The sequence below is a fragment of the Urocitellus parryii genome, chromosome 3, assembly GCF_045843805.1.
Source record: "Urocitellus parryii isolate mUroPar1 chromosome 3, mUroPar1.hap1, whole genome shotgun sequence".
Lineage (NCBI taxonomy): Eukaryota > Metazoa > Chordata > Mammalia > Rodentia > Sciuridae > Urocitellus > Urocitellus parryii.
The window spans coordinates 117,087,246-117,112,591 of NC_135533.1; the positions used below are offsets into that span (position 1 = coordinate 117,087,246).

At 48.3% G+C, this 25,346-nt stretch overlaps 1 protein-coding gene across 5 annotated transcripts; it reads right to left on the reverse strand.

Annotated features, from left to right (window-relative positions):
* Positions 1-936: 936 nt before the first annotated feature.
* On the reverse strand, positions 937-24,620 carry Patz1 (POZ/BTB and AT hook containing zinc finger 1). Of its 5 annotated transcripts, XM_026408920.2 has the most exons (6): positions 23,330-24,620; positions 21,856-21,919; positions 14,629-14,800; positions 7,895-8,032; positions 6,198-6,430; positions 937-1,467 (listed from the first exon to the last, which is right to left on the reverse strand). In XM_026408920.2, the coding sequence occupies exons 1-6, from the start codon at positions 24,598-24,600 to the stop codon at positions 1,414-1,416; spliced, it is 1,932 nt and encodes a 643-aa protein (XP_026264705.1). In that variant the 5' UTR covers positions 24,601-24,620; the 3' UTR covers positions 937-1,413. The 5 variants fall into 5 exon arrangements, with proteins under 5 accessions (XP_026264705.1, XP_026264704.1, XP_026264706.1 ...); XM_026408919.2 differs by lacking the exon at positions 937-1,467 and having other exon boundaries at positions 4,969-6,430; XM_026408922.2 differs by lacking the exon at positions 937-1,467 and having other exon boundaries at positions 6,299-6,430; positions 7,895-7,967.
* Between the last annotated feature and the right edge of the window lie 726 nt (positions 24,621-25,346).

Consider the following 25,346-nt stretch of genomic DNA (forward strand, 5'->3'; position numbering starts at 1 on the left):
TACCTATAGGGTGCATGCTAACCATTGTCATTCAAAGTAGGAGAGGGTATCCCTGTGAAATTTCCTCCTGCAAAGGGAAGGAGCTATGAAATTCTGAACTTACTTCCTAAACTGGCAGCCTCCATTTTTCTCTGGTACCTTAGAGAACAACCATTTTAGGAATTACAGAAAGCAGAGGTAGGTAAGCACCCAGAAAGAACCAGACAGACATTACAGGCATTCAGTCAGTAGCTCATTTACTGAGCCCTCCTCCCCTCCCTCCTTCTGCCAGCTCCTTGCTTACCCTCTTCCATCTGTCCCCGCCCTCAAAAAGACATTAATGAAAACAAAGTGAGACAGTGTGGTGGTGCATGCCTGTAATCCTCACTACTCAGAATGCTGAGGCAGGTGAATCACAGGTTGGAGGCCAGTCTGGGTCATTTAGTGAGACCTTGTCTAAAAATTTAAAAATAAATAAATGGCCAGGCATGGGGTACACACCTGTCATCCCAGCAACTTGGGAGGCTGAGACAGGAGAATCACAAATTTGAGGTTAGCCTCAGAAATTTAGCAAGGCCCTGAGCAACTTAGCGAGATCCTGTCTCAAAATAAAAAATAAAAGTGGCTGGGGGACTGGGGTTTTGGCTCAGGTGTAGAGAGCACGATTAGCATGTTCGAGGCCCTGGGTTTGATCCTCAGCACCACATATAAATAAATAAATAAAATAAAGGCACGTGTCAACTATAACTACAAAATATTAAAGAAAAAAAAGTGGCTGGGGATGTGGCTCAGTGGTAAAGCACCTCTGGATTCAATCCTCAGTTTCAAAAATAAATAAATAAACATGCAAAACAAATAAGGCCAAGGATATAGTTTAGTGAGCGATAGAGCACCCCTAGGTTAAACCCCCAGTACGGGGGGGGGGGGGGGGACCCAAACCAGAAAACAGTGTAGAAAGTCAATTGGGCAGGCAGTTTAGTTCTGAACACACTAGACGCTTTTTGTGTGTGGGCTTTGGAGTTCCTTAGAATGCCCTTGGCTGGGGGACATGGCATTGCACTCTGCGTGGATCAATGAATAGACTGGCAGACCAAGAAATCACAAGCTCTAGGTGTCAGATCAATTTAACTCACATAAACTGTGAGCCTGCGGGAGGCTGGAACCCGAGTCTGAGTGAAGCCCAAGATCTAAAACCAGGGGAGGGCCTACAGAAGCAGCAGAGAAGCCAGGTTTGTGGATGGTTTGCACACAGTAGCCTATGGACCAGATCCAACCCTCCTACATTCTGTGAGCTAAGAACAGTTTTTACAGTTTTCATGTAATAGTTGAAAAAAATCAAAAGGATAATATTTTGTACCATATAAAAATTCTATGAAATTCAGTATTCAGTATCCATCAATGAAATTTTACCAGAACATAGTCACGTCCATTCACTTATGTATTGTCTGTGCCTGGCTGCTCTTGCACCACAACTGCAGAGTTGAGTACCTGTGTCAGAGACAAAGATGTTTACTTTCTAGCTCTTTACAGAAAGTTTGCTGGGTTGGGGATGTGGCTCAGTGGTACAGCACTTGCCTGTCATGCATGAGGCCCTGCGTTTGATCCCAAGCACTACAAAGAAAAAAAAAAAACAACAACTTTGCTGACTCCTGCTCTTTTTCACTCTTTCCATAACAATGAGGATGTGATTGGCTTAAAGCGAAAGTGTAGGTGAAACAAAATGGAGTTTATAAGAATGCTTTAACAAGTATCAGCTCATTTGTCCTCACAACATAAGGAGTGAGGATAAGAACTGTCATTTTCTAATGAGGAAACAAAGGCATTTGCCAAAATGGTGGAGTTAGAAAGTGGTGGTGCCAGGGCCTGCACCAGGCTGGTTGTCTCCTGAGGCCACCCATGAGCCAGGGCACAGTGATGATGACCTGGAGAAGTGGACATGCAGTACTGCAGATCAGTAGTTGATCTAAGAAAGGCTGTGAAAAAGGTAAGACTTAGACACTTAAAGCCTTCCATGGAATATATATATACTATGTTTAGGGTTGGGAATCTAATGATATTTTCTGAGGATGAGAGGAGTTGTGCAGGAGAACTCCAGTTAGCTAGGACAGTTGGGGACAAGCCATGGCAGTCCCCTGTGAAGGGTGGCAGTGAAGAAAGACCCTACACCTGGACTGCTGGGCTCAGATTCTCACTGAGCTGCCTACAGCTGTGTTTGGGGAAAGTTGCTTAGTTATAAAAATAGTGTCTACCTTGGTGGGCAAATGTAAACACACATAAAGAAGGGGGCCTGATACCCTTCACTCGACTATGTGTGTCATTATTATGGTTATTGTTATTAGGAACACTTTGTTATGAGCTTATCAAAAAGGCCTGACACATAAAAAATAAAAATACAAGTGGAGACCTGTGCTTGGGAATACCAAGTGGGCAGCATAGGGAAAATCCAGAGGAAGCGAGCTTATGTGCAGTTGGTTTTAGGGGTTCCCCAAGGCCACCAAGAGAAGGAATGAAGAGGGCCAAAATAAAGACTTAAATTTATTCACCCTTGGGAAGCCTGGCTTTGTACTCAGCTCCTGATACATATTATTAAGCTTTATTCTTTTCTGTCATCTCCACTTTAGACAAAGAAGCCCAGGCTTGGAGTATAGCTAGAATTGTAAAAAGTATCTCAAAAAAGTATATCCTGAGACTGGCCACAGCCCCACCTGCTAGGCCCTGGGTCCCATCTACTCTTAGCTATCAGTGGCCATATTTCTCTGCAGATAATGTTCACCAGGTTCCCTTATACAACTGGGCCTCCCTTACCTGTACAGGGACAGAGATGGTAGTCACTGCCACATAAGGTGAGTGCTGTGCCCCAGTCTTGATGTATTCTTGGCCCAGGCCCTTGAGCAGAGGCAAGTTTGCCTTCATTTCACTGTGACTCAGAAATGCTTGGGGTAGAGTCCAAGTTACCCCAGAGGGTCAGTCTTAAGGATGAAAATCTTGCTTACTAAGGGCCCAGGGTTTCTGGGCCCTTCCTCTGTCCCTCGGTGGCTTTTTTCTGCTGCATTGCTCAGACCCTCTTTCTTGGGATGTGGCAGAATAAGAGCCTCTTCCGTGCTGAGAATAGCATGGGGTACTTACATGTGCATTAAGGAACTATCACTCGGATCTTGGGAATACAGTCTCTGGAGTCAAGACAGACCTGAGTTTGAATCCTGGCTCTGCCACTTACTATGTGACCCAAAGGAAATGTTTCCATCTCTTGGAGTCTGTTTATCATCTGGAAGGTGATGCTGAGAGTTAGGTACAAAGTCTGTTTGCCCATGAAAATGGTATCTGATAGTCTTCTCAGCTTGTCTTACTGATGAAGACACAGGCTCAGGGATTTACCCATGGTTGATAGTGAGCAGATGGAACTGAGAAGCCAAAACTCAGGTTCTCTACTCTAGACCATGTGCAAAACTCATTACCCTTTACGCATCCATGTTCTGCCCAGCTTTTCTTCCTGTGTCATGGAGAATAGAGAGGATGGGAGGAATGCTGGGCACCTCTACTTGCTGCTTAAGCCTCCAGGTGAGTCATGTTTTGGAAAGGGCTTGCTGCTTACTTTACTCTTCCTCTCCTGCCATGACAAATACTCCTTTTTAACTATAGTCCCTACCAGGGGTGTCCAGAAGGCAGGACTAAGAATGTCTTCTGAAGGAGTTGAGACCAGCCCAGTCAAATCCCTGGCTCAAGGCCAGGTTCTCTTACCAACCAGCAGGTGTGATAAGTTGGCAGATTCTATGGTGGTCACAAAACCACATGTCCACAGAACCTTGGCATTCTAGGGTCAAGCTTTTCTTTGCTAACTCACACCACATGGCCTACACCTCTCCTCACAGTCTAACAACTTACCCAAGATTTTTTTTTAATATATATTTTTTAGATGTTGATGGACCTTTATTTTATTCATTTATTTATATGTAGTGCTGAGAATCAAACCCAGGGCCTCACACATGCTAGACAAGTGCTCTACCACTGAGCCACAACTCCAGCCCATTACCCAAGATTTTGTGTAAATGGATGAAAATTTTTTAAAGCAGTTGGGAGTCTGCCTTTAAGCCAGAACAATGTGACTACTGGTATTAATGTGGGTCTAAGTAAGTTTATACTTTGTTCCCTCCTGGTCTGTGTTTATTTTTCTCTCTCTTTGATCACTGTTTTCTTTTTGCTTAGAAATTAAATGTTGTTTCTATTCATTTAAAGGTTTCCCTCTTTTGAGATTTTCTAAGCTATCCAGGGTGCCTTAAGTCTGCCTGTCCCTTAATCCTGATTCTTGCTCCCATTAATTTTCTGTCATGCTTATTTCTTGCCCTGTTTGCTGTACTCTCTCCCACTTTCCTTCATACATTCATCACTAATGATGCCACAACCTTTTGTGTAACATCAAGTTGCAAAGTCTAGAGCCCCTTGGTCTTGAGGATTTTCTTCCTGCCTATGTCCCTTCTTAGTTCCTAGCTGGTTGCTGTATTGAGTCCCCTCTCTAGGTCCTCTCTCCCAAAGGCCTAATATCTGCCTCACACCTTCCTCGACTAGCCTACCTACCCTCCTCTATTACTATCCCCTCACCTTGCCCACTTTTTCCCCTTGTACTCCTCATCATACAGACTCATATTTAAATCTGCTTATCAACTGTCTTTCCCATTAAATTCCACAGATGTATCTTGTTCAGCACAGGGCCTAAAACCCTGCCTGGCACACAAGCAGTACAGACAAGTAGTAATATTTGTTTTTACAAAATTGGATGCAGTTAAGTCTTCAGTGGGAACATCCACTTAATAGTCCCAGTGGACCTTGTACAGTGAAGAAGAGAAGTATCTTGGGATCCTGTCCACACCCCAGATACAGGGGTGTAGACTGCTCACTTCCAGGTCCCAAAGACCGCCCCCGCCCCCAGCCGAAAAACTGGACTCAAGGGAGCAGGCAGAATAAGGTACTAACATTTTTAATACAGTCTGATCAGATCAATTCACATCACAAGGTCAACCTGGGTTTGCTCATGTATGACACAACCAAGGTACACAATAGCCCTACCTGTTGGCTCTCCTGCCTTCCTGATTCCCAACAGCACTGAAACTCCTACTTTCCTGACCAGACTGGCATTTTAAAATTTTTGCATAAAACTATTTCTTCCATAGACTCCAAACAATCAACTAGCCAAGTTAATTATAGTACATCTAAACGAAGTTTTAATACTAACCCTAACTGTGTGACTGCGGTTTACAAAGAGCTCTGTATCACCTGGGATAGCTTTCAGTAGCAATTCACTACAACTGGTCCTAAAAAATAATAACAATAATAATAATAATTAGAGAATTAAAACCCAACAGCAAGTTGAATGGTTAAAATCGTGTAAGAACTGGAATTTGGGGTGGGGGTGTCCTCAATGGCTGAGCTTGTCCTAGCAGCGAAATTCTAGCCTCCAGCCAGGCTCAGGAAAGTCTGGTGTCCTCCAGGCCAAGGGCTAAGCTCAGAGGGGCTCTTGGAGGACACACACCCCATGGTCCATGGGATGCTGTAGGCTTATGGTTTCCTTAAAAACAGTTGGGCATCAAGGTTGTATGAGTGGGTGGAGACCCTACTATGATTTATTTTGAGGGATATGGGAAGAGGGAATGAGGAATTAGAGAAGTGGGATGGAACCTAAATCTCTTGAGGTCCCAGAATGCCACAGGGTTTGGGTTTGGAATTGGAATCACTAAGAACTGAGCACCAGGATTCTGATTTCTGCCCATTAGAGAAACCAGAACTGGTGTTGCCTTAAAGGCCTATGTAGTGTTTCTGCCTTTGTCCCATAGAGGGACCTGCAGATATTTCTGCAGATGAGAACCTATTTCTAAAGACCATTTGGGGAATGGGTAGTAGAGAGGGAGTAGGATTGGGGGGAGTTAAAAACGAATAAAAATCTCTCAGCTACAGAACCCAAAGACATCACTTCCCTCCGCATTCACAGCATTTTTCAGCAGTCCCCAGATGGCTGTTTCTGTGGGGACACAGCATCTGCCTCACTTTCCCTCAGGCCCCATGGGTTGCTGGTCCACCTCAGGATCTACTAAAGATGATGCAAATGCCGACTGAACAATCTGAAACCCAAAGGACTCGAGGAGAGACATGTTCTGCTGGGGAGAGAATGGTGAGCCAAGGGCAGGGCCCAAGTCACCCAGGGGACCACCAAGGGCCCGGACATGCACCTTCTGGATGTGTTTGTTCAAGTAGGACTTAGAGCGGAAGAAGCTCCCACATTCAGGGCATGGGTACTTCTTCTCCCCGTCAGACTCCATTTTGTTTTTAGGGACTGCCATGTCACAGGAGAAAGAGCCGTTGGTGCTCTGCTTCTCCGGCGTCTTCAGGTCACTGGCATCTGAGAGGTCACCATAGGAGTCAGAGCTCTCAATCGGATCCTGATGTGAGCATTTCTGGCCTTCTATGAAAAAAACAAAACACAGGGGAGAGATGAGGCCAAGCTTTGGAGCTGCCCCCTCTGGAGGGGTCATGAGAGGCCTGCTCACAGGCCTATGGAGGGCAGCTGATGGCCAGCCATTGCCCTGACAGAACCCATGGAGGTTTGGCTGGTCAGTCTGGGAGCCTGGAGTGCCTATGGGGGTGACACAGCAGGGCCCTGGGGCTGCCAGCCTCCCTCGATGTGGACTCATCATGCAGGTGTACATGTAATGACTCACCATCATTTCATCATTTCAGCCTGCTTTAAGGAAGGGATACAAAGAGGGGACCTTTACTGCTTCTGCCCAGAATGACTCAAAGACCCCCAACTCCTAAGTGCTCTCTTGGATGCTTCCTGGGGTACAACTATTCTGATGTTGCTGAGCAGTCAAACAGTGGCCTCATCTCCTGTACCAGCTGGCTGCAATCCTTGCAAGGCAGGCAGCACCAGAACTATGAGGTCTCTTCCTAGATGACAAGACTCCATCAATGGCTCAGACACAAACCAATCCAAACACAAGCCCTGACTTCATGTCCTTCCTCCTGCTCAAACCCTTCCAGGACCATGTAGCCAAAGCACACAAATTAAAAGAACTCTGAACAATTGAGTCTGCTGGGTGTCCCTACCCAGGGCCCAGGACAAGTAGACCAAGAGACAACCCTCACTGCTCTGCCTTGCACGACTTACACCAGAGTCTTTTACCAACTATCAGCTTCCTGCCTGGGTCCAAAAAGCCATGCCGGGAAGGGAGGTCTGTGATGGGAGCATGGAGCATGCCATCTCTACCATAGTCCAAGCCCTTGGCCTCATTCCAAGACAGTAACAACAACAATGACATAGAACACAACAACCTGAATCAACCAATAAAGGTGGGCCTGGGAGCTCTCCACAAACCAACTCCAAATCAGAGATAATCAGGTAGCTCATTTATTGCCATGCATCTCACAAACACAGCCCAAGCCTCTCCAGAAAGGACCACTCAGAGCAACCAACAACCTCTACTGTGGGAGAAACCAATCATTGGCTCCTACAAGCTCACAGGGTCAACAAAGGAGAAAGCATTCAGTTGCAGCTCCACACCATCCTACGGGCAACAGGCAACCAACAGGCCCAGAGGGACTCATCATGCAGGGCTTCTCTTCCTGCCCTGAGCCTGGGGTATCCCTGCAGGGCTCCAGACAATAGAGGCTGGCCAGGTGGGAGGAAGGAGGGCTGGGGAAGAGGAGGCGGAGGCTGGACTTTGGCAGTGCCCTAAAGCTTCACTCAGTACCCTGGAGTGAGATACCCACAGTGACTTTTATTTTGGATGCCACTGCCTCTTCAATCTCTGAGCCTCCTCAAGGCAGCCGGAGAGCCGGCAGCCTTCCCGCCTCCCCACACCCGGCCCAGCGCCCCCACAACACAGTCTGCGCAGAGAAGCAAAGTGCAGAGCAAGGGGTCGCTTGCCTTTGTTGCCATAGGTCCTGGCGCAGTGGAACGCTGCTCCCCCATTCAGGATGGGCTCCTGGTGCCTGGAGACCTGGGGAAGGGGAACACCGTGGTGGGTTTTAACATGGACCTTTAAGTAGGAGGCAGAGGAGAAACCTAAACAAGACAAAAGGAGATGAGATCCCGCGGCCAGCAAGAGAGACCACTCTGCTCCCCCGCGCCTCTCCTTTGGCGGCTCTGGCTAGCTTTCCCAGGTCAGCTGCACCTAGAAGGGACCCCCTCCTTGGCTCAAAAACAGCTGTGGCCAAATGAGCCAAGTGGCTGAGGATTAACAATGGCACTGTCCATGAATCAGCTTCTCTGAAAAGCCCATTCTGAAAGGCTCATTGAAGGAACCAGCCAGCCACCTGGTGGGATGGCCTCAGATCCTGCTCCCAATTGCCCTTGGGCTTATAGGATGCTTCAGTGACATTTTGAGTGGATGGCCCACACTCCAGGTCAAATGCAGGGACCATGGCTAGAAATGTGGCCAGATAAGTACGTGGGGCTCTAGGACAGCTCCAGGACCCCAGCCAGCAGAATGCCTACTTAACATTTGTTACAGGGAAACTGAACATCAAACCAGATGGCAATAAAAGGAAATCCTCAAGGAATGCCTCCAAGGATTCCCCTCCTTCTACCTGTTAAGATATGTTCTCTTTTGCTAACTTTCCTGCCTTCAGAATAATTGGATTTAGTAACTACTTAGACCTTCTGAAGAACAACAACAAAAATAGGAAATTATGTTTAAGAGGCATGGTCATCTCTATATGGTGCTCTTTTGGTTCATCCACCAGATTCACTTAGAGAAGAAGAAACCAGGATGATCTCTGTTTGTCTTTATTTTGTTTTGAGGGAGGGGCAATCCAGCCATCTTGGAGCTAGCTGATCCAACTTACTCCCAGGTGCTCTGTCAATTTGAGCCATACAGTATCAGTTAGGCCAGGTAGAAGAATTTCAACTTTAGTTTCACAGGAAAGAGGTATGTCACTGAACTACACTGTGGTCAAGGATCAGAAAGTGCCTTCAGCAGGAACCAAAGCTTTTTTAGTATATGGCCCACTTGGGGTGCAAGTGCTGACAGTATCCCTTTAATCCATTCTAGATCTGGTCAACACATTCTCAGACACTCTCATTCCCTTTTTAAATTACAATCACAGGATCACAGTGAGATCTATTGCTAAAGGGTCAGAGGATAGAGTGTACTATATAATGTCTGCCCCAAATTTGTAAGTCTGAATACCATAGCATTTTGCATGCTGCTAGAACTATAATAAAGGCTTATCTTTAGTAAATAGTGGCAGCATACCAGGGTCTATCATATTGCCCATACTATTTCACAGAATTTTCCTAACACCTATGTGTTGGAAATTATTATTATGAAACAAGAGGCCTGGACTCACTCTAATCCTACAACCATGTGCCACCAGAATTTGGCAAGACTCTTTAATGAGTCCTGTATTTTGGCCCTGGTGCTAGAAACATCCTTTGGACTCTGTCAGTAGATTTCACTATCACCAATATTCTGCCATATTGGTGGGTTAGGATGGAAGCAAGTAGTAGACAGAGAACTGGCCTGTGGAAAGCTTACACACTCCTAACAGCAGCAGTTGGTAGTTCTGGAAGGAAATGTGAAATACAGAGAATTTCTTTCCTTTCAACACAGCTACTTCAAAAGATCTGCATGTACAAGGTGCCAGTGTCCTGTCCTGCCTAGGAGAGTGAGCTATCTTGGATGGCAACTTGAAGCGGTTGGCCTGGGGCCAGTCACCAGAGGACAGACTGGTTGGGCCCATGTAAACATTTTAAAAAGGGAGGCTCTAGGCAAAAACAAGAAGACAAAGCTACTGGGAAAAGGCTCTTAGTCCTGCCCCTTGAGTTGGTGCTGTGGGAACCTCCAAAACCAAGCTAAAACAGGAAATATTGGCCTCTGGCAAAAAGCATAAGAACCTTACATATGATATTACTTTAGAAAAGATTTTTTTCCCCCTTTGGTTTTTAATCCTTTGTGGTCCTCTAAAATAGCATGAATGTCCCCTATCCCTGCACTGCCATGGCATGCCGCAGCAGATGGGAAAGGAGGGGGAAAGCACCAGGAATTATCATATTTACTCCTTGTAGGGAGAGCTATACCAGGAGAATACAACAGATACTCAATAAAAATTTTCTGCCTTTTCCTGAAAGACAGTCTGAGAAACATGTGGCTGGGTCTCTTGACTTTACCCCAGCTGTAGATTGCACTATCTATAGCAAAACCACTTGGTGGGGTAGCAGGAATGGATCCACAGCTGCCACTTAAAGCCCAAAATTTAAACACAGAGCAACTTGGCAGCCAAGTATTGGGATGAAACAAGCTGAGCTTCTGAGCAAAACACGGCTTTTAAACCAGACATATTTAGCCTTAATTCTAAACTCACCAGCCCATTCACCACTGATTAACTAAGAGCCTGAAGGATCCGGATCTATGATCCATGTGACGAAAATGCTTTATGCACATGTGGATGCTGCTACAACCAAAGAAACCCCCTCTCTCTTCAGAGATGAAGAGTTTATTAGCAAAAGACCACTGCTCCTCAGTTGTATTTTCTTGCCTGGTGCCCCAGCAATTCACATTCCAGAAGCAAATTCTCCTCTGGCAGATTCCATGTCCACGCAGGGATTAGAGACTGTTTTTTCTCTGTGCAAACCCTGGAGAGGCCATATTCAACTGTGCACTAGGATTGTCAATTCATGAGAATGACAAGTTGCCTGGGTCATTTGGAGGGATTGAACTCAGGGGCACTCAACCACTGAACCACACCGCCAGCCCTATTTTGTACTTTATTTAGAGAAAGGATCTCACTGAGTTGCTTAGAGCCTTGATTTTGCTGAGGCTGGCTTTGAACTTGAGATCCTCTTGCCTTAGCCTCCAGAGCCACTGGGATTACAGGCATATGCCACCGAACCCACCTTCTTCTATTTTTAAGCAATAATGTTTGAATCCAAATGTCTCTGTCAAAGGCAGATTCCCAATAAGTCTATTCCTTATCCCCATATTTGTACAAAGATACTGCTATAGAATTTTTTTTGTTAGTTTGTTTTGGTGGTACTGGGGATTGAACCTAGGGCCTTGTACATACTACGCAAGCACTCTACCAACTGAACTATATACCCAGCTTCTGCCATAGAATTTTTTTTTAAAAGCCAGGCACAGTGGGGCTGGTGTTGTAGCTCCATGGTAGAACACTCACCTGGCACATGTGAGGCACTGGGTTGGATCCTCAGCGCCACATTTAAATAAATAAATAAATAAAGCTATCGTGTCCATCTACAGCTAAAAAATAAATTAATTAATTAAACAAAAAAGCCAGGCACAGTGGTACATGCCTGTAATCCCAGCAATTTAGGAAGCTGAAGCTGGAGGATCAAAACTTCTTCGAGGCCAGCCCCAACAACTTATTGAGAACCTATCTCAAAATGAAAACAAAAACCAAAAAACCAGGAGGGTGGGTAGCTTAGTGGAAAAGTGCCTGTGGGTTCAATGCCCAGTACCAAAAAGGTAAAGAAAAAAAAGAAAGAAAAAGAAATTTTAAAAGAAAGAAGAAAATCACCAGGCCAGGACCTTCTCTCCTTCCCAATATTCACAACTCAAATGATTTCTTCAACCTGAGAATATGGGAACAAGCTTTTCTAGTTATAATATACTCTCTACCACAAACAATCTTCTTCTACAAATGATAAAGAACATGTCCTGATATGTCTCTAGGATAAAGAGAGTCACCTGTCTCCTAAACTTTTTTTTGGGGGGGGGGATACCAGAGATTGAACTCAGGGGCACTCAACCACTGAGCCACATCCCCAGCCCTATTTTGTATTTTATTTAGAGACAGGGTCTCACTGAGTTGCTTAGCACCTCGCTGTTGCTGAGGATGGCTCTGAACTCTCAATCCTCCTGTCTCAGCCTCCCAAACCGCTGGGATTACAGTCATGTACCACCATCCAGCTGTCTCCTAAACTTGCATCGGACTCAAGTGTGGGGGTAGGGCCCACAGGCTATATCTTCCTACCTTTCCCATTCTTCACAGCCAGTAGTTTTGTAGCAAAGGCTGGAAAAAGGCAGGTCTATAGGTAGTTAAGTTGATTGTTCAAGAACTGTTGAGACTGAAGGATCTCAGAGGATACCTGATTCAAATTTGCAATCCTTCTGCTTCAGCCTCCCCAGAATCACTGGGATTACAGGTGTGCACAATTGCACCCAGCCACCTAATTCAATCTTAACTGTTCTGACCAGCTAGCTAACATTTATCCTTTGCTTGAACTCTTGCAAAAATAATAACTTTTTAAAAAAATTTTTTTTAAATGTTTTTAATGTGCTGAGGATGAAACCCAGAGCCTTTCAGGTGTGAAGGAAGCACTCTATCCCCAAGAACATCCATTTCTTCAGGCAACGCCTTTGTATTCAGTCTTGGTGGACGGAGAGCTAAGGATGACACAGAGCTCTCTCTCTCTGCATTCTAATTCCAATCTCTCAGTGTTGTTACTGTCCAGAAAGAACCTCTTCCTCTTCCTAGAAAAAAAGCCTTCTTTCCTCTTCCTATTTCTGCCCTTGAAATGAGTCCAGAGGTGGCATTATGCTTCTTCTCTTTGATAAAGACTACAATTGTTTTCTCTTCCTTCTGAATACCCAGCATGGTTAGTACCAGAGCTTTCTTTTTTCTTCTTGGAGGAATGGGACTTCCTCCTTTGACTATCGGACCCAAAAATGTTTAAACTGTGATCCAGATCTCGTCTTGTCTTTTCTGAGAAAAGGTGGACTCCAGTTTACTCCTATGGATTCCCCACTCTAATCATAAGGCTCATGACTGTTGCCCAAGTCCTCTCTGCTAGCTCTTGGGGGGAAAAATTCTGAGATACAATAGTTTTTGGCTTGGCCACATCAGCTGTCTCCTAACTGGGTCAATTTTCCTGCTGTTCCCAGCTGCTCTCAGCTCTTCTCCTGAGCTGGACTCCCAAGGATCCTGGGTCTCTGATCCGCAGTCTGGGCTGGACTTTCCAGGTTTTATCATTGGTATCCTTTTCCATTCTGGTCTCTGACCTCAGTTCTGGGACTGGGAACTTCAACACTGACAACTTAATAAAAGGCCTGCTGACAGTGCGTTACAGCAGGTTTAGAGTTATTTGGGTTACTGTCACGGAGCCAGGTTAGCATGAAGCAAGATAAACAACCAGCTTTTTCTAGGGCTGAGGCAGTCCTGGCCAAAACTGTTCTGATAATTTTCCCTGCATGCACAACCCTACTGCTTGCTCCATAGGGGAAGCTCCCACCAGAAATGGGCTGTGACATGTCAGAAAACAGGACAGACAGCCTAAGCAGCTTTAATTACTACTTCACCAACTTTCACAGCAGGTTTTCTAGTGGAACAAACAACAACATCCAGTTGCCTTCATGGCAAACCCCAGGTGTGAAGTCTCAGGGAGGCACCCAGTTCCAGGATACCAAGAATACCCTGCTATTCAGCAACCTCCCCACATCAGGAACCTCAGTACACACAGAGACAGCACAGGCACCCAAGGAGTTCAGTCAAGACCTGCAGGATTGTTGTGCTTGGTCCAAACCAGAATGTCTTTGAGCGGTATTTTTCCTACCATTCTTACAAAATACACAGATGGGGGCCTCCCAAATGTGTAGTTCCTTGTGGGTTCAGAAAACGTTCACTTACCTTGTTTCTTGAATGCACACAACAACTCTGTGAGGTGGGAAAGGGAGGTGTTCTTGACCCCATTTAAAAAAAGAACCTGAGACTTGGTGAGGATAAGGGGGAGCTCAAAGCCACATAGCAAGGGGCTGGGACTCAACCCTGAGCCCCTGACTCCTGGTTCAGTGTTCAACCCTCTAAGCCATACCCCAGACTTCCAGACAAGAGTGCTCCAAGAGATGCAGACACCCCAGCAACATCTCACGTGGCCAAAGCAAGAATGTAGTACAGAAGCATCCTCACACCCACACAGACAGCTGGCCCAACCTCCTGTAGCACAGACAGAGAGCAAGCCTCCTCCACAGACACTGTGCTTGCAAACACAAACTTCCGATACTTCCAACAGTCAACTAGACCCAGCAGAGCCTGATTTCATCCATCTCAACTGCTGCCACAGTTAAACACTACCTAGGCCAACCTCATCCTCAAGCACACTGCCCTGCTCAGAACGCCTACTTTCCTCTCTTGTCAAGGCCACATGCTTGAGTTTGAGCTCTCTCTTCTGACCAACTCTGCTAGAATGTTTCTGCTTCTTGTTCATCTCCAGACTTGACCTCCTCCCTGGCTGCTGATTCATATGCCAGTGAATCAGCCATCAAAATCTTTGAAGCAGGACCCCTTTATGTCCTACTCAGAACCAACAACTCCCCTTCCAACTTCAGTAGTTAAGTAACATTTGCAAAATGCATCCATCCTGCCACCTGAGCAGCAGATGTGTTATGGGTCCACGCTGGGGAATCACCTCTCTCTTTATTTCCATCTTAGGTCTCCCAGGACCTTCCATTTCAAGCACCCCAAACTTCTTAGGAAGGAAGGGATTGCAAACAGCTAGCTGGGTGACGAAGGCATTTATTATTCAGTGGGAAGGGAAGGCTGTGCAAAGAGTAGAGTCTGAGGCAGGGTGGTCAAGACACTCCTGGGCCTCCCATACAAGCTCAGGCCCATCCTCTGGAAGTGAAGAAACAGTGGGAAGATTACCTCGATTACAGATACTGCAGAAGTTGCTGGGCCCCTCACTGTGCTTCTTTAGGTGGTCTGCCATGTATGCTGCCCGCAAGTACTTCCCACACACCTGGCAGGGCACCTTGTCTTCATGACAGGCCAGGTGGGAGCGCAGACGGTCTCGGGTGGCAAAAGAAGCATTGCAGGTCTGAGGGCAGAAAGGAAAATGAGATGAGATGAAACCCTGCATTCCTCACTTGACCAACCAAAACATGAAACAAAAACAGGTTCTGGCCAGAGCTTGGACTCTCTTTAGAAGGAGCTTTAGAGTCTGGCTCAGGCTCTCGACCCAGAATGCCAAGTAGCTGCTCTTATTTCCCATGATGCCTCCTTATAGAACATCTGAGTTGGAATTACTGGTTCTATGAACATTCCCAGAACATGGCAAGATAAATTCTACACACCTCTACAAAGTTAAGTGTTAGATATTTGTCCATTCTTTCATACACACACACACACACACACACACACACACACACACACACACAGAATTGTAGATGGACACAAAACCTTTATTAATATTTATGTGGTGCTGAGGATCGAATCTAGTGCCTTATACATGCTAGGCAAGCGCTCTACCACTGAATTACAACCCCAGCCCAATATTCGTTCATTCTTAATCATTAAGCATTGACTTCAGGTGTGCTGGCTATAAGTGAATTACAGATGAATTACTGGCATCTAAACCAGTCTTTCTGTTTTCCATCCCAAGCTTTCCTCTAGTTTTATACAAAGAATTCAAAGCTAAGTGTTTGGGCTGGGGATGTGGCTCAAGCGGTAGCGCGCTCGCCTGGCATGCGTGCGGCCCGGGTTCGATCCTCAGCACCACATACCAACAAAGATGTTGTGTCCGCCGAAAACTAAAAAATAAAATGTTAAAAAAAATTAAAAAAAAAAAAAAGAATTCAATTTGTTCATTTTATTCAAAAGGGACATTAGTCTTGGTTGCAGAGAAATGGAAAAGCAGGATGAAGCACAGAGATGACTCTTCATAATAATTTTATGACTTTGAATTGAAAAAGCAGCCCATCAGCTGAGCACAATGGCACATGCCTATATCTCCAGCAGCTTTGGGATAATGAGACAAGAGGATGACAAGTTCAAGGCCAGCCTTGGTAACTTAGCAAAAGGTAAAATAAAAAAAAAAAAAAAAAAAGGGCTGGGGATGTAGCTCAGAGGTAAAGTGCCCCTGGATTTAATTCCCAGTAAAGAGAGACAAAAGAGTCAGGGAGCAGAGGAGAGAAAGGGAAAGGCAACAGCTCATAATATTCTATTAATGTGAGAATCCTCGGAAAGAACAAGGCCAAGAGGTGGAAGCTTTGAAAGCATTTGTGAAATGTTAAGGTGAGGAAGAGCTGGTAATAACAAAACAATGATATCAGACTACACTGACTGAGAAGGACCTGCCCCTTAGCCTATTAGAGGCATCTGTCTCATGTAGTCCATTGTTACAGTTATAGCAGCCTTCTGAGGAAGGCTGTGTGACCACTTCTAGTTGTACACAGCCAAGGAAAGCCATAGTGTGAACACCAACTCACAGCCAGGTTCCAGGAATAGATGACCCAAGCATTTGCACCCCGGGTCCCAGGTCCCAGGTCTCCAGGTATTTCCCAGTACCAGAGGACCTTAGTATCGGGCAATATCTCTCACTACCATCCCTTCCTCTGCTGAGATGTGAAAAGGTAACACCAGCCTTGGGGGAAACAAAATGTCAGAAAGCCTGAGAAGGGGTGAAACTAGTTATGTTCAAGCTATTTTGGTTCCTTGGAGGTACTTCAGGGGTTCTAGTCAAGTTTCACTCGTTTCTTTTCTCTATGTGTGTGCTTACTGCTTTAGAACTATGAAAGAAAGCAGCATTTCCCTTTAAGGGCATTACACATTTCAGATCAACTTTTTTCCCCCAGTGGTGCTGAAGACTGAACTCAGGGCTTCATGCATGCAAGGCAAGCACTCTACCACTGAGCCACATCCCCAGTCTACAGATCAACTATTAACCCACTGAAGAACCACTACCCATTAACTAACTAGAATGGAGATATTCCAGTAGTCTGTTTAGAAGTAGATCCTCAGGACCTGAAATCTCATGGTAAGTGTCTGAACACTGTCACTATTTACAAATGTTTATCTGACTCCTTACTATACAATCAAAGCAAGAAGCAAACACATACAATGTTGTAGAGGTAGAAGATATCACCATTTACTAATCTGGCTCCAAATATCTCTGCTCTAGCACAAACCTTGCTGTTTCCAGTCATTGTTTTATTGTAAAAGTGATAAACTTGAACAGAACAAGTTACACTAATGCAATACTGCTTTTATCTATTGGAGTTTTTTTATTATTATTTTAATGTTCAGTTTATTTGTTTGATTAATGAGGAAGCTAACTTTAGAAAATGAATTTGCCCAAAGCCCAAAACTTAGCTACTGAAGAAAGTAGCAATCTCTAAAAAAGAAAAAAAAAATAGCAATCTAAACACCCTCACCACAGCCAGGTAAGTACTGGAGTAATCCTCCTAACTACTCAGATCTTCTTTTCCCAGTTTACATCTAGGAAAATGGAGACTCTGAGAGGACACAGGACAGCTGGGGTGTAAACCAGCTCTGAGTCTGCTCTTTCCATCATCAGATTTGGAAGAGGTAGCAAAAAAAAATGCTGGTGCTTATTAACACAGTGTACTTGGTAACCATGACTCCCCTGCTAGGGAAAAATGAATGGATTTGTACAGGGAAATTTCAGCACATGGGTAACTTAGAAAGCATCCTACAAGCCAGGTGCAGTGGTATGCCTGTAATCCCAGAGACTCAGGAGACCAAGACATAAGGATCACAAGTTCCAAGATCAGCCTCAGCAACTTAGCGAGACCCTTTCTAAAGAAATAAAAAGGGCTAGGGATGTAGCTCAGTGGTAGAGTGTCCTGGGTTCAATCCCTGGTACCAAAAAAAAAAAAAAAAAAAAAAGAAAAGAAAAGAAAGAAAGAGAGAAAACATCCTGGGTACTTGGTCTTATGATCCCAGGTGGGCCCCACCTCAGTCTGGCACTTTGTGACCTGATGACGTGCCACAGTGGGAGAGAAACTCAGAAACCTCCATCCAGCCAATCAGCCTGTAAACCAGAGCAAGGGCTGCCATAAATACCACTGGGAGAGATGGTGTACCTGTCCATTTATCCCACGGACAAGAGTTGGTTTTGCTAGGCAGTGACCTGAGAACCACCCTTCCAGCAGTGAGCTGGAGTATGTTCTAAGCCTCAGAACTCAAAGGAAGCAACATGGATCAGGTATAAGAAAATGGAGCTGAAAGCACACATTCAGCATTCTCTCTCCCATAGTCCCCAGGAGAGGGAGCCAGTAGAGGGGTATGAAAGAGATGCCTTGTTTCTCTTGCCAGCCTTTATTTGGATCTGCCCTCTAAAGGCTTTGCCTGTCATGCCTTTCTACCTAAAGATGATGGACAGCCAACCCTCAATTATCCACAAGTGGATTGTCCATTTGGGGATTAGCTAAGCAAAATTAAAATCCCAGAGCAGGCTGGCTTCCCCCACCCCATCCTCCATTGATTATCTCTCAAGGAATGAAAGCTAACTTCAGCCCGAACAAACATAATTAGGAATGTAAATCTGCTACTGGGGAAAGAAAACACACACACACACAACAAAAACTTTCACTGTGTTACAAAGCCAAGCTGAAGTGATTGTTGGCTTCTCTGTGCCAGGATTAACCCTCTATGGCTAGAGTCCCCAAGGTTTTCTGGGTAAATTGTAAAAGTGTACGCGTCCAAGTCTAGGCCTGCCAGAAGTTCAGACAACATAAAACATGAAAGAGCCTGGTCACACGACCCAGGAGTAAAGAGAATTGGCCGAGAGACAGATTTCAAAGAAGGGGACACCCAGAACCTCCAAGCTAGGGTCACTCAGGAGAAGAGTACTCCCTGTTCTGGAGACAAGAAGACAGAGGGACTCTGATGGGAAGAAAGCCAGCTAGCAGCAGAATGCTGATCACTTGTGGTACTTGAAATGCTTGCCCTGCCCACAGCCAGTGCTTTACACAGCCTGCTAATATTAGGAAGCACATCTGCCAGGTCCTGGTCCAGACTTCCTGAGCTTGGGCCATCACCTCTGGTCACTACCACTCAACACTGAGCTCACCTCCCACACTTTCTAAAGGTTTTCTTTCTGAGAGTTGAGCAGCTTGGGAATGGGGCCCAAACAGTACCAAGGACACTAGTGCACACCCCTACCCCTGGTGGTCTTTGAAGTCTGGCAGCTTCAGAGGACATCTTGAGCAGCCTTTTTCCTACTGTGCAGGAAAAGTCTAATGGCAAATACACAGAGGTCCAGCTCCATATGCCTTGTTAATCCCTTCTTCTTGAGGGTACCCCGATTCATTCCTTCTCTAACCAGCCCAACAAGTGGGGCCATTGGAAGCAATGGGAAAAGTCTTAAGTTGCTCCCCACTCTCAGTTTTAGGCTACACTCCACCTGGGTGACATGTCCCACAGGCACAAATCTGGCAGTGCCTGGGGCCCATGAACCAGTCAAGGAGAACTGGACCAAGCATCAAGTAGACTTGTGAGTCCCTGCCAAACTTGAGGCTTCCTACCCCTACATTCAGATGGACTTTCCACTCAAGCCATGGCACCAGACTCTGTAACTGGCCCCTTTCATCTGTGGCATCAGGAAGGGCTGAGAGGTTATATGGCCTGTGCCCAACCTGCCAAGGGCTCAAGGAACCAACTCCCAGAAAGCCATCTCTTCACTTCTGATGCTTTCCGCATACCACATCATGCCAAACAGGTGCCCTTACTGTTTAACCAAGCCCAGAATATGAGAGCCAGCATATCTTCACCTGCTGGGTCCTCATTAGGAGAGTTCTGACAACAGGGCCAGAAGGGGGTGAGCAGGTCTGTGAAAGTGTGTGCTGGAAGAGCAGGGCAGGAGTGGGGCTTATACACCAAGGGACAATGATGTCAGTGTTATGACACAGACCAAGGACAAAACACACAAAGCCTCAAATGTTAGAATGAAAACTTTTATCATCACTCCTCTTCTCCCCATGGAGCATGCAGGGGCTGAGGGACATACCAGTGGGATCGAAGGATCAATATCTGCTTTTTCAACCCCTAAAGCTATATACTGGAATAGCCCAATATAAAGCTACTGGTTAGTTTAGTTCCTGAGCAGATCAGCTAAAAAACCTCAAAAGCACAAAAGTCTAATTTACTAGCCAGAAATGAAAGCAGGACCTATCTGAATGGGAAGGGGAAAGGGCAGCACAGTTGATCCTCGGTGGAGTTGCACCAGAGGCTTCTCTGGAGGCAGTATCACTCCCAGTGTGGGAGGAGGGTGGCCAGACCCCACTTCCCATGCCTTATGGGAAAGTGTTGCCAGGGGAGGAAAAGGAAATAAACTAGTGGCTTAGTTCCTGGGAAAGCACCAACCTCCAGCAGGCCCAGGCTTACCACCTGTTGCAGGGGTGGGGAGGGGAAGCAGGCAAGAGATCCCAGAAAGAAACTTGGAGGCTACTGGGGGGATCCAGAAGGGTGCTCCCTGCTACCCCTATCTGGGGACCCTGAGCTGGGACAAACTACCAAGTCATCCCTGGAGGAGCTGGGCATGATGGGTAGGAACCACCTTACTGGCCTCTCCTAAAACTGGGGTCTCAGGCCAGTCACTACTCCCATTCCCCTCCACCGTACACCATCTCCAAGGAAGCCCAGGCTAGCCTACAGGCCACTGGGTAAAGGCCCGGCTACTCTCTGGGGTGGTCCAGCCCTGCCTCAGATATCCTGGCGGGGCTGGGCAGAAGAGAGCGTTGCTGGAGTGTGTTGGGCCCAGGTTTTCAAGGGCTGGGAATGATTTTTTTAGAGAAAGGGAAAAGGCGGTGTCAGGAACTGAATGGGACGACCTCCACAAAGCAGGCTGGGCAAAGTCCCATGATGGCAGGTCGCTAGGAAGAGGTTCCAGGGGCGGCAGGCCGCTGCTGCTCCCAACCCACACCTGGAAAAAGGGCAGAGAGTGCAGGTTACCCCCCCAGGCCACCGGGCATGCCCCCACTGCCCTCTGGGCTCCTCCTATTCTGCCCGGGGCTCCTCAGCACACTACCTGGGAGAGTCAGAATGTGCTCTGTGATGAAAAAATCAAGAGATAGAGAGAAGGAAGCAGGCAAAGATAGATCCCAGCAGGCCCACCCTGGGTCATCCTCTTTGGGAGAGACCACCTAGCTATAGTCCATGCTTGGCCCCTGGGGGCTTTTTGCCCTACTATAGCACATCCATCCCTCCCTACAGGTCTCCCTGAACCCTCTCCCATGCCACCAACAGTTTAAGGAGAAGTAGCTTGTCCATGCTAGAGGTTGTAGTAGTATCCACAACCCTGTCTTGCCCTCATTTGGTAGCAACTTGGCCCACGAGAGGGGGAGACAACCAAGAAGACAGAAGCATGTTTTCCATTCACAAAGGAATGTTCAGTGGCCAGGAGAGGAAACTCACTTTTCTGGGCACCAGCAGGGTCCCCAGATGTTGTTCAAGCAGACAAGGGTAAGAATCTCATCCGGCTTTCCCAAAGTGCTGCTACTATGCAGAGAGCCTGAGGGAAAAGGAGATGCTTGCTCTCCAATCCTCCAAATGCCCTGGCTGCTTGAATCTGTGGCTCAGGATAGTTTAAGCAGGTGCTGGTGTTAAGAGATAAGACCACCCACTCCTTACTACTTGCCTCCCTCACTGCCTTGTATTCTAGGCCGAGGGGACCCGGATAGAGCTCTAACTCAGACCAGACAAAGGGGAAAGTTATTGGCTAGACCTCCCAGAGCCACTTAAAATCTGTGCAATACCTGCAAACTGCTTAGAACCAGCAGTTGGGCCCAGCAAGGTACCAGGTCCCCCAGGACAACACTTGAACAATGTGGCCCATCATCCAAGGAGCCAACAAACACCAGGAGAGGAAAGCCAAGCAAAAGAATGAAGACAGAGACAGGGTGGGAACCAAGACCAAGCAACCAAGAAGGAAAGAACATCAGCCATGGGGGAAGGAGGGCTGGGGTAAGGAACAAAGGAGGACAGAGGGAAGGTAGAGGGACAGAGTGGGGAGGTGTGCAAAGCGGTGGTCAGTCAGCCGGCCCCAGCACACACAGCAGCTTGCTCATGGCCGAGGCTGTGAGAACAGCAACATTCTCCTTCTGCCCATTTTTGCCCTGGCCCGGCCCCTACCTGACACTTGTGAGGTCGCTCAGAAGTGTGCACCTGCTTGATGTGTCCATTCAGGTGATCAGGCCTGGAAAAAAGACAACCAAGAGGGACTTAAAAACAGGACATGAAATACGAGGTATAAATTTGACTAGACCACACAACACCCACAAGGCCCTACACACACACACTACAGGAAAGGACTCCCTCTTCTCTAACCCAGCATGACAAAGATAAGTCACCACCAGGGTCTGGCTCCATAGGCCCAGGCTCTCTGCCCTAGTTTTCTCTAGAGGGGGAAGGGAAGTGAACATTTGTTTCTGATTCTGCCTACCCACCCCTGACAATTTCCCCCAGTAGAAACTCAAATGATTTCTAGGACCGGAGGTGGAGGCTTTAGAATGAGGCCTTGCTGCAGCCTTTCCGGGAGGGGGTGTGATTCATTGTCCAGACTAAAGCCCCTTAGAAACTCAGTGTTCCCCTCCCCCAGCCTCTCCCGCCACAGCAGCCAATGAATGCCACCCGGATGGAATTCAGTCCCCAGAGACCAGCAATGAAGCCTTAAGTCCCCAGCTAGGCTGGTAAGCCAGATGCCCGCCTGAGCAGGTGGGCAGGGGCTGCCTGACCGGTAAGACTGGTTCCTAATTGGGGCCCCTCTGAGGGAGTTTTCCATCCCTAGGTTCATACACAAGGTCTTCAAGATTCAAGTTAAAACCAGTCTTTTATTCTGAATATTCTCTAAGAGAAAAGCAAAAAAAAAAAAATTAAAAAGCCCTCTGCTCCCAGACAAGTCCTCAGTTCCCTACCAGGCTCACTAGAATCTAAAAAGAGGTCCTGCCCTCCTTCCATTCTTTCCTGAAAAACTAATGAGTACATATAGGGGATCTGTGGGTTTGATTAGTTTCTGGGGCCACCAGGTTAGAGAAGATCAACGATTTCAGTATTACAATGCAGCTCTGGGCGCTCGGCTCTGTGTCTCTCAATCCCAGGATCCTGTAAGGGGCAAAGCTGGAGTCTGTACTAATCCAGGATGGCTGTGTTGGGGGATCTGGTGCCTCAGGAGTGTAAAGAGTCCCAGATGCACTTGTTCCAGTCCTTCCCTCCACAGCTATTCAAGCAGGGAAAGTCTGCAGAGGAGCCCAGCCTCCCGCCCCCAGAGTGGGCCCCACGCCTGGTGCCGGAAACACAAAGGGAGCCCAGGGAGAAGAATGGCCAGGCCATGGCTCTGGCCAGAAGAATCTGGCCCCTTCCCACAGGCCCCTTGGGAAAGACAGTAGGGTATGTCTAGTGCCAGAGAACTTGCCTGAAGGAAGAGAAAGCAGGTCTTGACCACCCCATTTCAAAATGAATACTCTTAAAACAATCTCCTGAAACCCAGGATGGTCCTATTAAGATCTAGTGATCCTCCACAAGTCCCATATCCCCAGATCTTTGCAAGAAACTGTTACATGAACCAGAACTAAGGTCATGGCAGGGGAGGGGAGGGTGCCTTTCTCACCTGGAGAAGCCTTTCCCACAGCTCTGGCAGATGTACGGCTTGCCCACCGACCCATCATGGGACCGCACATGGTAAGACATGCGGTCTTTTCTCTTGAACCGCAGCCCACACACAGGACAGGAGTAGGGCTTCTCCCCAGAGTGGGACAGCTTGTGCCGGTTTAGATGGTACACATCTCGGAAGATCTTGCCGCAGATCTCACAAGCCACCTGCTTCCTGGTCCGGCTCCTCTTTCGCGGGCCATCGGGATCCTCAGAGATGGGGAGCCCATTCTCACCCAGCCTCGGAGGAGGCAGGTCGATGTAGCCCAGTTGGAGGCTGGTGACACCATGCTGAGCCTCATGCTGCCGGAGGCGGTTGGCATCAGTGAACACCTTCCCACAAAGGCCACATGGAAGGATGCCTGCCTCCCTTAGGCCCCCTGGGGACCCAAACATTGAGTCCAGCAGGTTGGCCTTCCTTGGACGGCCCCGGCCCCGCTTGCCACTCAGTGGAGGGGCACTTGATGTCACATTGGGAAATGGGGAAGTCAGCAGTTGGGGGGACAGGGGTCCAGCCACCATGGGCAAGCGGTCCACCCCAGGTAACACAGGCAAAGAGGCTTGGCTCGCAATGGCTGCACCTGCGGCCCGGGCTGCTTCCTCCTCAGGCTGCATGCTGCCTGCGATACCATTGCTGTTGGCTGCCAAGGCTGCCCCGTTAGTCATGTCCAAAGGGAAGCCCAAGTCAGAAGTCCCAGGGGGCCGAAAGAGCATGATGTCGGCGCGGGCAGGGGGCACCAAAATCTGCACATTGGACTGTTTGATGACTTCCTGGCAGATCTCGATGACCGATCTCATCAGCAGGAACTTGGCGGCCGTCATAAGCTCTGGGAAGCTCTCCAGGCGTACCACAATGCGGGAAGTGTAAGCGAAGTCCAGGATGTCCCCGAACACCTTGGAACTGATGGTGTGCATTTCCAACTCCCGGCTGCCCCCGGCCCCGCCGCCGGGAGCTGCCGCCGCGCCCCCCACATCAGCGGGACCCCCGTCCGCAGCTCCGCCGTCGCCCAACTGGGCACTGAACACCGACTCAAAGTACTCGCTGCAGGCGGCCAGCACAGCGCGGTGCGCTGGGAAGCTCTCATCGCCCACCCGCAAAAGCACGTCGCAGAAGCGCCCGCCGTTTTTGCGCTGCTGGTTCAGGTTGTGCAGCATCTCTGTACTGTGTCTGCTCACCTGGTAGGTGTAGCAGCCCGACGGGCCGCAGGAAGCGTCGTTTACCCGCTCCATGGCCACCGCCCCCTCCCCAATAACCGGGCCGCGGCACCCTCCGCCCGCCCCCCTCCCTTCCCCTAGGCAGCGAAAAGCGGGGCGCAGCGAATGTGTCCACACTCCCCACACGTGCCCGCCTGGGGCTCTGTAGTCTCGCAGGTGCGCCCAGCGCACACGCCCCCTGCCCGGATCGTACTGTCTAGACTACGGGGCGCACCACTCCCAACATAGCCACCCCCACCCCAATTGGATGGCTAGCAGCTCTCTTCTCTCCGCCTGCCCGCCTCCCCTTCACAGTCTACCTTCACGGGGGTAAGCGAGCGAAGAGGTGCGCCCCTCCTGCAACCGCGCCTGCCACCTCCCCTCCCGCCCGCCAGGCGGCGCCGGCGCGCAGCCAGGAGGGGCGCGCACACGCGGGGAGGAGGAGAAGGGGTCCGCCGCGCAGGCGCGCGCGCGGCTTTTCCCGGGCCCGCTGGGGGCGCGCGTTGCGTCCCCTGCAAAGCGCGAGCCGGGGCGGGGGCGCCGGAGCAGAGGAAACAAAAGGCGAAGGCGGCGGCGGCGGGGCGCGCACGGGGGCGGTGGCGCAGGCCGAGTCCTGGAGTCTGGCGGCGGCGGCAGCTGAAGCGAGCGGATGGGCAGCGGCAGCAGGGTGGGCCCTTCCCTGGGCCAGGCGCAAGCGGCGGCGGAGCGGCGGCGCTGCGGCCCCGGGCTCCGTGTGTTCGGAGCGGAGGAAAGATGGCAGCGGCTGCACTTCCTCTTGCACT

Coding starts and splice junctions, on each gene's coding strand:
- Patz1 (XM_026408919.2), bottom strand. CDS start 24,600: ATGGAGCGGGTAAACGACGCTTCCTGCGGCCCGTCGGGCTGCTACACC. Junction 21,920..23,329: donor TGTGGGAAAGGCTTCTCCAG/GTGAGAAAGGCA, acceptor TCTTTTTTCCAG/GCCTGATCACCTGAATGGAC. Junction 8,033..14,628: donor CTGCAGTATCTGTAATCGAG/GTAATCTTCCCA, acceptor TGTCTTGTTTAG/GTTTCTCCTCTGCCTCCTAC.